This window comes from Poromitra crassiceps (genome assembly GCF_964638095.1).
Source record: "Poromitra crassiceps genome assembly, chromosome: 13".
Taxonomy (NCBI): domain Eukaryota; kingdom Metazoa; phylum Chordata; class Actinopteri; order Beryciformes; family Melamphaidae; genus Poromitra; species Poromitra crassiceps.
Window position 1 is genome coordinate 30,738,713 of NC_139644.1, and position 16,794 is coordinate 30,755,506.

The 16,794-nt window shown below is 43.4% G+C and overlaps 1 protein-coding gene across 1 annotated transcript in view; it reads left to right on the forward strand.

Moving 5' to 3' along the window:
* Nucleotides 1–16,794, forward strand: part of mapk8ip3 (mitogen-activated protein kinase 8 interacting protein 3) — a gene marked incomplete at both ends in the record, with an annotated part of 40,699 nt that overhangs the window by 4,305 nt on the left and 19,600 nt on the right. Inside the window, 9 exons of the mRNA XM_083650029.1 lie at nucleotides 4,765–4,885; nucleotides 6,176–6,246; nucleotides 6,992–7,077; nucleotides 9,361–9,384; nucleotides 11,362–11,413; nucleotides 12,868–13,099; nucleotides 14,026–14,128; nucleotides 14,269–14,387; nucleotides 16,738–16,749. Of these exons, the coding sequence (XP_083506155.1) occupies nucleotides 4,765–4,885; nucleotides 6,176–6,246; nucleotides 6,992–7,077; nucleotides 9,361–9,384; nucleotides 11,362–11,413; nucleotides 12,868–13,099; nucleotides 14,026–14,128; nucleotides 14,269–14,387; nucleotides 16,738–16,749 (820 nt within the window). The remainder of the gene's footprint in view (nucleotides 1–4,764; nucleotides 4,886–6,175; nucleotides 6,247–6,991; nucleotides 7,078–9,360; nucleotides 9,385–11,361; nucleotides 11,414–12,867; nucleotides 13,100–14,025; nucleotides 14,129–14,268; nucleotides 14,388–16,737; nucleotides 16,750–16,794) is intronic.

Here is a 16,794-nt window from a genome sequence, read left to right on the forward strand (position 1 = left end):
CCCACCTGGGCTTTATTAACTGGTCTGTTTACCTTTAAACTTCAGTGTCCAGGGAAGGCTTTCAGAGTGTCCATGCTGTTTTTCAGCACCGCACTGCTTCACATTCCTGCAGTTACCTTCACACCTAGGAGCTGCCCAGGACATTTTACTACTGCTGTCTCCTTAAAGCTGGACATTAAAGACCTCGGTTGTTAAGGACTTTATTCTTTCACTTTACCTGCCCAGGTTCCTCCAGCTGATACAGGGTTTTTCCACACACCTGCTTCTCTAAACCGTAGGTTACGGCTCCAATTATATATTTGCCATTTTCATAATTAGCATAATGAACCAATTGTAACTTTAATTTAATTCAAACATCTTTGGAGGCACTGGATTCTGTATGCGATTATGTCTTGAGTCTTGACTTTCTTTGGCATCCGAGCGTCTATCCAGTGCGAGGTTACGTTTGCAAAATGACGTTTGGCTCAAATTCAATTTGAATGTGACAAATAAACAGAGAGATAGTTGTGTCCGGCCATCAGAGGAGCACGGTGGGGGATGGGATGACGCGAAAGGGGGCAGGGAATCATGGGAAATCAATAGTACACAGAGCACATTGAGGGAGCAGTGTAACCTGATTTGTGTTTATGAGACAGACAGAGCAACAGAGTAGGAGGAAAGAGAGAAACGGATTGAGGTCTGGAGGAAAAGCCGCAGATTGAATGAGGGAACGCACCAGGCCGCGTTGTTCACAGTGCGAGCGAGAAAGCGCCACATCAAAACTGTGATGGGCAGAGAGAGACAAAGATTTATAAGAGGCGGAGGAACAGGCAGGGAGGGAGAGAGAGGCACAGGAAAACAATAACACTCTCTCTGGTGAGACACTGGGAGTGACCAGCACAGGCCAGCTCACATTACCAGGTTATTGGGCTGCTGAACCTATAATGCTAAACAAAACCAACAAGTCTCTGCCTACTCAATGTCTTCAGCATTGTCTCCAGAATTACAGCTATTACATTGTCTTATTCATCCAGCACATTTCTGAAGCCAGTCACTGTCCAGACTGAGCACACATTAGATCTAGTCTCCTCTCATGAGGTGGTGATATTATAGACCTGACCATCACTGCCAATTGCCCAGCTTTATCTGACCTTTCTCTCATCACCTTTTAGCTCCATGCGCTGTATTTTGTCCGTCCTACATCAAAAACGACTATCGGTCGTCAAATTCACTCATGATTATGTGGCAAATGCTCAGAAATGAACAAATGTTCTTCTCAGCACTCACTGCTGTCTCAGCAGGTCACATGATACTACAGTAGTTATCAGCTGATCTGCTCCAATCCATACTGAACAACCCTTCACCATGCTGACCCACTTAAAGCTCAATAGCAAACATAAAAATGACTCATTGTTATGCAGATTCCACTGTCACAAAACCATTTTCTTAAAAGCATTTTAGGAATATATTTGCTTCGACATGACAGCTATTCATGGAAGTTCTGATGTAATCCAAGGCAATTAAGGTAATAAGGTAATTACTAATTATAGGTATAATAATAAGGTAATAAATAAGGTAATTATAGCCCTCATCACTCATTGGTCAAGGGAAATTACAACTGACTGTAGAGCAGAGGTTTTCCCAGGGGGGCTCCAAACAGTTTCAGTTTCAGGCGCAGTAAATGGAAGTGGGGGAAAATACATTAGTTATTACTGTACATTAGTTATCAAATGTTATTAAATCACAATAGAATAGTCTACATGTGTGTTATTTGGTTAAAGTGATAGTACAGAGATACAGTAGTTTTGGAGAATTTTAGTGTTTTCCCCACTTTCTCAGAGGCAGAAACAAATAAATGCGTCAGACAGACCGTTTTTAATGTATTTTGTGTAGTCTGAAGTATGTCAAGAGCAGCAATATCAGGCTCAATTGCTGAGTATCCTTGGGATCAAATAACATAATCATGATCTCATAGTTGTCCAAGAATTTAGCTAAACTAGTCAACTAGGGGGAGGCACATTTTCTCCGACTTTGAAAACCCCTGGTTTAGATAATAGGACATTGCCAGTATTGTTATGGTATTACATCAGTCCAGTGTTATTTAGTGATTTACACATAGTTACACATTCACATAGTATGTATGCAGTATAACTAGGCAGGAAAGAGATGGGAGTGTCAGTGTGACCACATTGCAGTCAAATACACTTAGCCACGGTTTCTCAGGAAAGCACATTAGGTTCCCTCAGTCATCACCACCAGGGCACCTCATGTATTATTCATCTAGGATAGGATAAACACTATATTCACACTCATAAGTCCATACGCTAGCTGCTCATAAGTCCATACGCTAGCTGCTCATAAGTCCATACGCTAGCTGCTCATAAGTCCATACGCTAGCTGCTCATAAGTCCATATGCTAGCTGCTCATAAGTCCATACGCTAGCTGCTCATAAGTCCATACGCTAGCTGCTCATAAGTCCATACGCTAGCTGCTCATAAGTCCATACGCTAGCTGCTCATAAGTCCATACGCTAGCTGCTCATAAGTCCATACGCTAGCTGCTCATAAGTCCATACGCTATAGCTGCAACAGATCTATTTCTCACAAATCAAATGTCTCTTTTTTTACTTACCAAGATTTTTAAAAATTGTCCCGAGGCACAAAACCCCAACACATATGTTGCATTTTAATGGTGAAAATACTCTGGACAGGAAAGTTTTTAGATCAGTTAAAAGCAGTGGATAGCAGGGTGCGTGTGAAGGCCCTCACTGTAAGGCATTATGCGGTCCGGGGGCCCTCATGATGGTTCTGCCTGGCCTAGGAGGTCTAAGACAAACCACATCATTTTACTTATGAAGCTAAAAACAGTGAATGAGATGACCTCAATTGGCTGTTTCGAGTGATTTGAATATAATAAATGCTGTAGAATAAGTGCATAAGTGCTAAATTAATCTAGTGACAAAATTAGAGGCAGACAAGATTTTTTTGGCCCGCGGCAACAATCTGGATTTCTCATGTGGCCTTCCAGGAAAAACAATTGCCCACCCCTGCTGTAGGGCATGTGTCCTGAGGAAGGACGTGGGATAATGTTTTGCGATGCTTCATGTGCTGCTCTGTACTGCAGCATGATGTTGGTCACTGGAGATTTGAGACACTGTTACATTTTGGACCACAAATGGAACAGTCTATGATAAACTGAGCAGAAGACCTCATCTGTAGTCTTGTATTTTTAGAGAGGGGATTCATGCTGTTTGTCAGGCATCATTTTTGTCCTGTCACACTGGATGTATAATTAAATTTTTGTCACTAGACAACACACTGTGCATGAGTTCATTAGTTGATATTTGCTCGGTTCAGCCTTTTTTCGGATATTGCATTAAAAGTACAGTAATAATATAGAGAATGAATATAGTAAGAAGGTAGTTTATAGGTAAGGTACAAGCAGCAGACAATGCAGAAGAAAGCTTCTTGTTCATTTACATTTTATGTGATTGACTTAAATAAAAAACAGTTTTTATTAAATAAAATAGCAATCAGAATGAAGTTTCTCACCATAAGCCTGTTTAGACCCCCAACAACTATAGTAGTTATTTGTATGTGGTGACATTGCCAGGTCACATGTTCCTAGGAACATACACAACATTTTGATAATCACCTCTCTTTGGATAGTCCAATGTTGATGATCAACTTCTTGTCCACTATCACCACACTATAACCGTTTCCATAGCGATGTAACAAATGCTGGGGGGGGGTGTCACTTTAAAATATATGCTCCAACAGCATGTGGTAGCTAAACATGAGTTTCTATGGTGGGTTAAGAAAGTTAAGAACATTGTACAAAGCTAGCTTTCCACGTAGAAGTCAAACATATTGTGTTATACAATAACACAATATATACGGTACCCCAAAACCGAGATGGTTAAATACATCTCAGGTTGTAGGTTTAAAGATATAGATGTGCATCAGTCCACTGTAGGAAAATGTATTCTGCGTGTGAAAAACGAGGCTCAGCTTTTTGTAACTCAGTCACTTGAGGCATGAGCATCAGATCTTTGCAGAGGGTCATCTGTAGTAGTATTTGCAGCCTGTGTGGTGCTGGTGCATATCTGCTGCATATTCTGGTTGCATGGTGTCTCTGCAGTCAGAGGATTATTAAGACTCAGTGTCCCAGCCTGCTGCAGTGAAGAAGATGTCAGTGAACAGCTTCACACAGGCGATGGGAAAATGGAGGCAGGGAACTCTGTATTTTCTGGCTGCTCAGTTACTGGGATCATATGTACATTGTGGGACAAACAGGGTTATTTTAAGGAACTGCGCACTGCAGCGGGAACACAGGCTAACCTTTCTGTAGGTGACATCCTTTCCACCCAAACCATGTAAAGATGTCATAGGACCACATAAGCAGTATGTCCACACAGCAGAAGTCTGCATCCAGGGTTGTTGTTTGACTCATAGACTCAACTGTACAGTGGGAGAGCCCCTGGATTATAGCCTGGAAAGTGATTGGTCAACACAAGGCCATGTCCAGGCTGCTGGAAATAATTTCACAATCATTGCGGTCACAAGAAACATCTTGTGACGCAGAGAATAACTCAAATTCTACGTATGGACCACAAGTGTAGCAACTAATACAGTGTGCTGTATTTCTGATCGTATGTACTCCACAAACCCATTCATTTGATAGTAAATCCATCACATAACAGTCTGTGGTCTTACTTTGTCACATTTTGTTCAAGTGTATTGGTTTCAGGCTCAGCTCATTTTTGCTCGTGTTTCTTCCCTCAGAAATTCATTGAATTTGAGGATGTGCTGGAAGCTGAGAAGAAGGACCTGCAGGTGCAGGTGGAGAGTCTGGAGCTGCATGGGAAACAGCTGGAGCTTAAGACCAAGAACTACGCTGACCAGAGTGCGTGCACACTAACTACACACGTCTCGATTCCCATATATACTGTATATATGTACTGTGTCTAGCACATTTCGCTGCTATTGATGAACATCTCAGTTAGGGTTGTAGTCAAGAGCACTGTAGTCGAGTCAATGTCATTTCCAAGAGCAGGTCAAGAAGACCGAGACCAGAGCAAACCAAGTCCTGTTCAGCCAAAATAGTGAATAAACACTGAGTGAGTGTAGATCTATCTGCAAAATGCAAATCTACCCTGTACTAGATAAGATAGCCATTAGTCAATGCATAGGAATAGGCTCATCAATGCCTAAAAGTCTGAGGTCCATGACGACAACAGAAATGTGAATCAAAATAGATGCAAGAAGAGCAACAAGTCCAAGATTTAAAAAAAGGGGCTTTGTATTGAGACCGGACTGGAGCAATATAGACTGGTCCTGCTACTTCGGAACTAATTGATTTAATTTATTTGATGAATTTCAATAAATAATACACGTGCAGTCCTCCAGGCAGCAGATATAAATTAATTAAAATAAAAGGGTCAGGATAGCACAATTATTTCCACTGTGTGGCCTTTTGGGGAAGCGGGGAAGGGAAGTAGACACGCTGTGTTTGTATTTTTAGACTGTTCGTCCTGTCATTACCTTGTCAATGCTGACATACAGCACGTACATGTTGTGAATGCTGAATACTCACCACAGAAGACAATGTGTGTGTGTGTGTGTGTGTGTGTGTGTGTGTGTGTGTGTGTGTGTGTGTGTGTGTGTGTGTGTGTGTGTGTGTGTATGTGTGTGTGTGTGTGTGTGTGTGTGTGTGTGTGTGTATGTGTGTGTGTATATATATATATATATATATATATATATATATATATATATATATATATATATATACACACACACACATACACACACACACACACACACACACACACACACACATTGTCTTCTGTGGTGAGTATTCCGCATTCACAACATGTACGTGTATGTATGTATGTATTGTATATATATATATATATATATATATATATATATATATATATATATATATATATATATATGCTCAATTGAGATGAAACACTGGAAAAACAAACCTTCCTTATTATACCAAATGCTCTGCTATTTGTTATGAAATTATCATTGATTTGACCCACATATTTAATTAACTGCCAATTGTAATTTGAATTGGTCAACTGGAAAGGCTTAGTAAGGGGTGTTTGAATTCATTATTATTATTATTTTATGTTAGCTCATCTGTAAGTGTCCGTCCTGGTTTCTTAAACTGTTGTCTGTGTCTCAGTCACCCGGTTGGAGGAGCGCGAGTCCGACATGAAGAAAGAGTTCAACGCTCTGCACCAGCGCCACACTGAGGTGAGAGGAAAACAGCAGTTTATATCAATTAACCAAATGATGGTAATTTGATTAATGATAATATTGTCATCTGCATCTGTGATGTCATTTCCTGGATTTGTCAGACTGTTCCAGCCGTTATATTATTTGCTTTTACCCACTTAGTCATTATATCCACATTACTGATGATTATTTATCAAAAATCTAATTGTGTAAATATTTAGTAAAAACACCATCCCTAAAGCATCAAGCATCATCCCTACATTATTTGGTCAAAAATGTTTTGATATTTGATTTTGTCCATATCGCACAACCCACTCATTTTAATAAAGTGCTTGTGACAGCTCACATGTGGCTTTGACTTACGTAGAAAATACCGAGATACATATTGTGTATGACCATTTAGCCTAAAAATACAGAGATATGATTTTTGGGCTATATCGCCCAGCCATATTAACATTTATTTGACAGATTACTGTAATCCATTTCCATATCATCCTATTACTCCCCAATCCTGAATATCTCTCACCCTCCTCATCCTCCTATGATTTATCTCTCTTCTCACATCTTCACTCATTTAATTTGTTTTACTTTGCTCTTCTCTCCTCTCCTCTCCTCTCCTCTCCTCTCCTCTCCTCTCCTCTCCTCTCCTCTCCTCTCCTCTCCTCTCCTCTCCTCTCCTCTCCTCTCCTCTATTTTTCATGGGATCTGATCTTTGCTGTGTCCTCCTCACCGGCCTTCTCTGTCTTACTTTCCTTGATCGCAGATGATTCAGACGTATGTGGAACACATAGAGCGCTCCAAAATGCAGCAGGCAGGGAGCAACAGCCAATCAGAAGGCCCAGGACGAACGTGAGTCATTGTGTGTGTGTGTGTGTGTGTGTGTGTGTGTGTGTGTGTGTGTGTGTGTGTGTGGGTGTGTGTGTGTTTCTGTGTGTTGATTTGAATTGTAAGTTTCAACTTGTTTTGTGCTGAATGCAGCAGGCTTTGCGTGTTAGCCCCCGTTCACACAGTACGCCCAAGCAACACTCAACGAAGCTGTACCTACGCTGAACCCACAAGTTTCACTTAGGCGTCCTTGTTAACAGGCGAAGCCGTTCACACCACCCGCGCGCGTGCCACGCTGACGCCTTGCCGAAGCCACGCTCACGCCACGCCGAAGCGATCACTCAGGATTGACGCCGATTTTCCAAGCGTGAAGCCGCTCCGCCGCAGGCATGACGTCAATGGGAGTTGTGGGCAGCTTCAAGGCGCGAGAGTAGGTGCTGAGAGGAAAAGACAAGGCGTCTTGTGTGAATGGTTAGGTGTACGTTCAGCTTGTGCCTGCTTCAAGCTTCAGTTCTGCTTACGTTCGGCGTCCTGTGTGAACAAGGGCTTAGGCTATGCTCACTGTGTGGGTGCTACTGTAGCATCTGTTTATCAGGAGCCGTGATGCGCAGCATGTACGACCACTGACAGTCATTACCAACATTGAGGGAGGGGAATTTTTGGGGGGGGGCATCCGGGTAGTCACAGAGGGTCGTAGGTTCAAGCCCCCCATGTTACCTCCGGCTTGGTCGAGCGTCCATACATGCATAATTGGCGGTGTCTGTGGGTGGGAAGCTGGATTAAGGGTATGTGTCCTGGTCACTCTACTAGTGCCTCCTCTGGTCGGCCGGGGCGTCTGTCCAGGGGGGAGGGGAACTAGGGGGAATAGCGTGATCCTGCAAGTGAAACACCTCACTGTCAGGTGAAAAGAAGCGGCTGGCGACTGCACATGTATCGGAGGAAGCGTGCTAGTCTACAATTCTCCCCAGATCAGCAGATGGGATAGAGCAATCACTGGGACAGCAGGGGGAATTGGGCAAGTACAATTTGGGAGAAAAGGGGCGGGGGAATCTTGGTGCATTCCTTTATAACTGGGAACTGGTAATCTTACGGTTCAAAGGTCATGAGCTGGGACGGTGATGTCACCAGAGCTGGTATTTCCCATTCCAAACTCGTAGGAGCCTCAACAGCCCCGACCTCAAAAATCCAAGATGGCTGCTCCGCGCAACAACAGTAGTTATAATCGTAGTAAATACTGTTTATTAGCACTTCTGTCTTGTTTTTGTCTCATTAAATCAGCTGTACACACAGCACTGCCTAACTTCTATCTGTGTGGACATGTTGCTGCAGTGTTTGTATGCGCAAAATGCTGTGAAATGCCTTGTTATCAACAGTTATTGCTAACAATGGCTAGCCTGGCTAGTAGCGACTAGATCTGATCTAAATGGAATGCTAACAAAACGGATGTGACGTCATTTAGCCTCCACATCCCAGTTATTCTGCAATAAAGGAACGGGCCATTTGAAAGAAACTTGATAAAAAAGAAAGAAAGTTTGTAGTTTATTTGCCAGCTTGTATTGTGATGCTCACTGGTTTTTTGTTCTGAGTATTTTTGAGCATGTAACGGGAGGAGTGGGACATCTGGTGCCGCGTCTCTATCTGAACCACTCATTAGTAGCCTTCTTCCACAGTTTCATGTTTTATGCAATATCCTAAATGTTTATTATATATGATGATGAGCTCAGCACATAGACCATAGCATACCATAAGGCTCAGTCCTTCCCTCAGCAACCCAGGTTCCAATCCGGCCCATTGTCATTGCTGCATGCCCTCCCCACTCTCTCTCCCATATCTACCTGTCTCACTGTAACTATCTGTCAAATAAAGCATGAGATGTAAAAAAAGGAATCTTAAAAAAATAATTATTTCATCTAGAATTTAGGAGGCTAATTACATTTGGAATAAACAACATGGCAGCATCTCAAAATGTATTAGTCTACTACCGACCATCGTCAGCAGGTTTGTGTGTGTGTGTGTGTGTGTGTGTGTGTGTGTGTGTGTGTGTGTGTGTGTGTGTGTGTGTGTGTGTGTGTGTGTGTGTGCGTGCGTGCGTGCGTGCGTGCGTGTGTGTGTGTGTGTGTGTGCATGCGCGTGTCTGTGTGTGTGTGTGTGTGTGGTTTTGATATGCCTGTCTCCATATTACGGTAGTCTCAGTGTCATGTGGCGTGGCATGTTGCTGTCTCCTGTCTTTCTCTAATCAGTGTCTGTCTGTCTGTCTGTCTGTCTGTCTGTCTGTCTGTCTGGCTATCTGTGCTGCTGTGTGCACAGTCAACGCCACACATGGAGGAAAAGGTAATTGTAAGATAAACCCCCCCGCACCCCCACCCACAACTACCCTCACTCCCTTCCCCTTTGTTCTGCCAGCCAACCGGCCTGCTTGCCCCTTGGACTTACAATGTGACTGAGAACCCATACTTTGTTTTATTAGTGCCTCTGCACCCTGCATATAAAACTATTGCTATATGCTTTGGCTTTATTAGTTGTTTTATGAGTATCTCCCACCCCTGTCACAAACTCTTCAAATACTCCCCCTCGGCAAAACACTGAGGTCGCCACAAGAACAGCTTCTTCCCAAGTCCCATCGGCCTCATCAACAAGGCCCGAAAGCCCCTCTACCAACGACGCTACCAGGCCCCCCCCCCCCCCCCCCCCCGCCCCCACTACCCCCTGAACACAGTTGAATCCCCCCCCCCTCCCCCACTGACATGAGCCCCCCAATCAAAACTCACTTTACAGCTACAGCAGCTGGACTACATTCACTACATTAAAGTATTATAGCTGCTATTTCTACAAGAACTTTCTACTCCATTGATTACTCTTGCTACATCGTGCACGGCTTAGATTGTAAAGTCCTATTCAATGCCTATTTAACTTGGACTGTAAATTCATATTTTATTGAAGTCCTACTTAGCACTCCTCATATTCGTGTATACTGTATATTGTATACTGTATATTGGATTGCACTTGCAATGTTGTGATTTTGTCTTTTCGATATTTTTCCTATTTTCCTGTTATCTCTGAACATTGATATGACCGCTACGCTGCATACTTACACTAAGCCAAATTCCTCATTATGTAATCTTGCATATTGTGGCAATAAAACCGATTCGGATTGTGATGAGAGCGATTTGAAACTGCGAATGTGTCAGTAATGTAACATTTTAAAGATGGAGTGATGGAGGAATGTGTCAGTAATGTAACATTTTAAAGATGGAGTGATGGAGGAATGTGTCAGTAATGTAACATTTTAAAGATGGAGTGATGGAGGAATGGTTTATAATTAGGCAATACAGCCCATATCCTCCAGTTTGCTCCATCTACCTTCTCCTCTTTCTCCCTTGTTTGGTTGTGTCTGCCAGCAAGTCTGTCCAGCCTGTCTGCCTGGCCTGCTCTGCCTGTCTGGCCTTCTGTCTGTTTTTCTGTCTGTCCACCCTTCTTTAAAATATCTCTCGTCTGCCTTGAAAACAATCCTCCAAAGGCGAAACATTAAGTACAGTTTAAATTTATATGTAAGAGAAACAGTGATGATTTGATTTAATGCATGTCTGGTTTGCTGTTAGATGAGCCAGGTCTAAGTAGTTTCATCATATGTGCGTTATTCTAGCCTTGTCAGTACCAGCTTGCTTTAGGTATGAAATTTGTTTGATTTTTACATCCTGACCTACCTGTACTGTGCCTGTGTTGTCTGGCTGGCTGGCTGGCTGGCTGGCTGTGTCCGTCTGTCTGTCTGTCCGTCTGTCCGTCTGTCTGCCTGTCTGTCTGTCCGTCTGTCTGCCTGTCTGTCTGTCTGCTTGTCTGTCTGTCTGTCTGTCTGTCTGTCTGTCTGTCTGACTCTTAAATGACGAGGTGTTTGGCTTTGTGGGCTGGTTCGCATGCCTCCAGAGCCTTTGTTGCTTGTCCTTTCTTGGGCTTTTCTTGAACCTTCAAACTCAACTACAGTATTTATTTTCCACCAAACGTTCTTCAATCCCTCTCTCTATCATCCCCCCTGATTTGACACTGTCTAGTCAGTGTGGAGTTTGTATGTTCTTCCTGAGTTCGCGTGGGTTTCTTTCCTCCCTCAATCCAAACATAATGCAAGTCCGGTGGATTGGAGAGTCTAACTTGCCCATAGCTAGGTGTGAGTGTGGGTGGTTGTCAGTGTGTCTGTGTTCGCTCTGTGATGGACTGGTGGCCTGTCCACGGTGTCCCGTGAATGACTGAATGAATGTGTGGTCTGGTCTCACGCTCCCCTCTGCCTCTCTCTCTCTGTGTCTCCTCTGCCAGCAGCAAAGCGGAGCGCCCACCGTCGTTGAGCCTGTACCCCAGCGGCGAGGGCATGGTACGTGGGGGTCTTGGGGGGGCTAGGATGATGCCCGGGAAAGACATCTGGCAGGTCAGCGAGCTCGGCCAGCCCAACTTCGGCTCCGGCTATCAGGTGTGACAGACGACGGGCCTGTTCCCCCCGTGAGCACAGCCCCGGGCATGGGGAGGGGCTAGCCGTACCACCGCCCATCCTGCTAGCACACCCGCAAGGATCACCCCCACCCCACCCCACCCCACGCCTGCTTGTGTCACTTTTGAGAAAATAGCATTTTACTCTCACTCTCACTCATTTCACTTGTTAGGCTACCTCTTAAAGTCGGATAAGGGGCGTTCGATGCGACGGGACATGTGGACTCAAGCAGGCAGGGGTCCATATTTGTTTTCTTGTGGATTGTTCTTTCTAACTGTGCGATTATTTTCCGTGTGATCATAGAGTATCAGCTTCTACCATGCTGCTGTATGTGTCCTCATCTTTTCTTTCTACTTACGCATTCAGTGTTTCCAAGAGTCTCCTCTTTAACGACGCTGCTCGTGCAGTTTAATGGCTCACTTTGAGCGATTTAGCTGTGAGGGAAGCAGCCACGGTAAGAGAAGACGCATACATAGCTGAATTCTGTCTCAGCAGAAATACATGAGATAGCAATTTTTGTTGTTGTGGCTCCATACTATTATTATTTAACTGTGAAATAAGTTCAGCTTGTTAGCTTCAATTTAAAGATCTTTTCATCCAGAACAGTTAAAGAAATGCAGCCCTATTATATTTGTTCATGGTCCAAATCTTAGGATTATAGTTAGATCTATTCAATAAAGCTTTGACCTTTAGTATCTTTTTCCAGACTTTTTGATTTTTTGGTATTGCTGATGATTCAGTTTGGAGCATAATAATCAGAGGCAGTAGGCAGCACACACATTAGTTTGGGTAAACGCAAAGAATCTGACACATCAAATCATCTTTATCAAAGAAAAACTGTAAAAAGAACCAGCAAAGTTATTTGTATTCACGGGTGTCATGCATCAAAAAGTTGTTGAAGCATCAAGCATTTTTGACTTCACATTAAAATACATATTAATACATGCATAACCTTTATCTGTCCACAACCATTGTGGCATCCTGAAAACGGAGGCCATGGACAAAACTTAAACTGGCAAAAAAAGAAAAGAAAGATGCAATGTAATAATATGTGCTATAAACCCTTTATTTCATTCTTATAAAGAATAACAATAGTATGAATCCTAGACAAAAACTAAAAAAAATTACAAAACTAGAAACTTGGACATTAGTGACTGATCTATTCTACTGTAAATATGCCCCACATCCGGGTAACCAACACTAAAAACCTCACCAGTGTCTTCACCAAAAGCTCCAAACTAAACGACACAGGCAGCCTGAGGCAGGTGTTTCAGGCTGGTCAGTGAACGTGTGAACTTGCCCTCATTGTGCGACGCTCTCGCTGTGTGTGTCTCTCGAAGGAGGACGGCTCGGAGTCGGACTCGGTGGCGGCCACGCCCAGCAGCGCAGGCAGCAAGTCCAACACGCCCACCTCCTCCGTCCCCTCGGCCAGCGTCACCCCGCACAACGACGGCTTCCTCCCGCAAGCCCAGTTTGACGCCATGCGGGCCGGGAACCGCAGGAAAGGTGCCAAGCGGCTCAGCCGCAACATGGAGGTGCAGGTTTCCCAGGAAACCAGGAATGTCAGCATCGGTGAGAAGATGACTCTAAATACTTCTAAATGCTACTGTACAATAATGAAGTTGTTGTCTCCTGCTGACGATCATCTCAGATGACGACTCTCCCTTTGCTCTCTTCTAGCATTTTGAGATGCTGCCATGTTGTTTATTCCAAATGTAATTAGCCTCCTAAGTTCTAGATGAAATGTAATTTTGTCTTTATTGGAGGCAATGTGGAACCTCAATTATGGCTGACCATTTCCACATTTTCTGGGCACGCCTGAAAATACATCCATATTGGCAAAGAGGTGGCAGCTGATTTATCATGATACAGGTTGATGGTCTACCTGCCGGGCATTGCTGCCTGACGCACCTCCACCAGTGCCTTTTGTGCTGGTGTGCTCCTATGAACACCTGAATGAATATACCTTTGACAAGTACTAAGAAAGCCCTAACCCATAAATGGTTACGGGTTGATCCAACGACAAGGGACCAATGGCTGGGGATTATAAATGAAATATACTATATGGAAAGACTCACATTTAGTTTAAGGCTTAAATTAGACAAATGTAAATAATGAGTACTGGGAAAATGGATTGTGTATGTACACCATTGAGAATAATACCGTATATTGTATATTAAGATGTATGTAGAAAAACGTACGATGATCTTACATTCTAACACCCATGATGACCTCATGTTCTTTTTCAAATAAAGAAAGAGTAGAGAAATAAATAAATGTAATGCTGTCCTTCTCAAGGCTAACACAGCTTACTTTTGTATTTTTTATTTATTTATTTTACTCTTTTAATTGTACTTTGTATACTGATGGGTATATTTTTTCATATCCTGGTTGAGCCCAAAGACAAATCTTCACCTTTTGGCCAACTAAGTTCTAGCAAGACATGCAGAAGGCTCCAGCCTGCAGCTGCTGATGTGTTTCTGTGGTGTTTTATACAGGTATGGGTAGCAGCGATGAATGGTCCGAGTTTCAGGAGATCATCGATTCGACCCCTGAGTTGGATATGTGTGTGGACCCCCGTGTCTATGGAGGAGGAAACAGGTACAGTGTGCAGTCAGTGGCTGCATCACACACACACACACACACACACACACACACACACACAGTACGCAGACTATCATAAACACGGGTCGTGGTTTGTCATAGTCCCACTGTGTGATGTGGTGTCATGTGTGCTTCAGCCCCTCCCAGGGCATAGTGAATGAGGCTTTCGGCATCAACACTGACTCCCTCTACCACGAGATCAAAGACGCCAAGTCGGACATCATCGGAGATGTGGATGCAGGAGCTGAGCTTCTAGGTACAAACACGGCCTTAGCTGCCATAACTTGTTTTTGTCTATAGATGCATCACTTAATATGTTTATCTGAGAGTAGCCTGGTACTGGAAAACCATAGAGTCACTGCGGAGTGCGTCATCATTCAGAAACCACGCCCAATACAGAGGAAAACAAAAATTCCCCCCCCCCCAATCCTGGCATTCTCCTATGTCATGTGTTGCATACAAAGATCATATATACGGAAGATGAACACTCCAACTTACTTCCTTGAGAGCTAGATCCACATTTTTCTTCTCGCCAATTCTCAATGGCTTCCTTGTTTTTCTCGGGAGTACAAAAAAACTTGAATTTGCGATTTTTTACATTTGTTGTCTGCGCAGCCCGCCACACAACAGCTTTTAGCTATGTTTAATTCAAGGAAAATGATGCTGGTGTATGGAAGTGAATGGAGAGCTTTTCCCCATGATGGCCGTGGCCTATTTCATGCAGTGTCTCTATACTGATCACGTCAGCTCACATTCTGTTTGGTTCTGCGGATCAATCTGGCCTCCAGCCCGCCCACAGCGATTTGCAGAAATGAGAAAGTGCGCGGGCCAATCAGGGACTTCATAGTTGATGATGTAAATACAGGTCGCCGCTGGCAAAACAATAATGGCAGCTCGAGGAGCAACAAGCAGTAACGTCAACGTTAGTAAACACAGCCGTTCGTGTTGTGTGCAGTTATTGCAGAGATAGACTCGATAACAACAATTAAACAAGAACAAAAGTATGCACCACCGGAGTTTCTCAGCGGAAAACATGTTTTCGCCGTTCTTTTGTGTGGATTTGTTTTGGATTTGACAACGCTGATTGGCTGAAGGAGCTGTCAGTCAAGGCAAGTACTCCCACCCACTGAAAAATGCTGTGGACGGGCTGGAGGCCAGACTGATTCACAGAACGAAAACAGAATGTGAGTTCACGTGATCGGTATGCTTTTACCAGGTTAGTCTGAGAGGGCAAACTGTAGCTGTGACCAAGGGAATTGTAGTCCCAAAATACCTGGAATACTACAAATAGACAGTGTAGTTATACAATTAATTACACATTAAATACTGTTTTACCACATCCTGTGCTCATCATCCACACTGGGTAGGTGAAAGTGAGTCTCCCACAGTAGCCTAGGCCAAGCTAACACATGATATTATTGGGTAGTGTCAGATGAGTCACATGTTCAGTCAGCTTGCTGGTAGAATTTAAACAAAGCCGGCATCTGTTTGTCCGTTGTGTTACTGTGGGGCAGAAGCTACATGTGAGGCTGTGTGATTGTGCCACTGCACCGACTCTGACCTTTGACCTTGCATGGCCCAGGCTGGAATATGCAGTTCCTCCATGCCAGCAGCACATACACACGCACGCACACACAAACACACACGCACACACACACACACACACACACACACACGCACGCATGCACGCACGCACGCACACACACTCCCCATTCACTGCACAGTCCTCCTAGGAAACCATATGCTCCTACCATGGCTGCACCCCCTCAGCTGCCCATCCATGTGTTTCCCTTATTATTTATTTTTTGAAGGGCGACAGAGAGACATTTATATTTAGCCTGTTTCAAATATTATGAGGGTAACAGATTAATTGATATAATCTGTAACTAATCTGACCTTAATGTGGTTTATTTTGTTTTATACTTAAAGGAACACTCTGCCCATTTTCAACCAGCTTTGTATCATTAGAGCATCAGTAGTATATCAGAAAACTGTAAACTGTTTTGAAGTCTGTCATTTAATTTGACAGTTATTGAGTGTTAAAGTGTGGACCAGTGACATCACTGGTCCACACTAACTCAAATTAATAACTCATTAACTCAAATCAACTCTCAATAACTGTCAAACTAGATGAATGATGAATAGTTTGACAGTTATTGAGAGTTGATTTGAGTTAATGAGTTATTAATTTGAGTTAGTGTGGACCAGTGATGTCACTGGTCCACACTTTAACACTCAATAACTGTCAAATTAAATGACAGACTTCAAAACCGTTTACAGTTTTCTGATATACTACTGATGTTCTAATGATACAAAGCTGGTTGAAAATGGGCGGAGTGTTCCTTTAATGTTTCGACTAGATTTCCATTTTCACTCTAAAGTTCTGTTTGGATTCTGGTGGATTTTGTTGATGTTGTGTTTTGCAGTTGAAAGTGGGGGGATTTTTTTGTTTTTGTTTTTATTTGAACTCTGTCTCTGCATTTAGTGTCTTCTCGGTGTGGCACCAGTAGGAAGGCAGGTTTGACCCGTCCTCTCATCCATCTGTTAACCTGTCACCCCTTTCCTTCCCCCCCCCCTTTCTGTGCTTCTGCTGGACACACCCATAGGCGAGTTCTCAGGTGTGTATCTGAACACGATGGGTTGGTATCCCTCTCTGTCACACT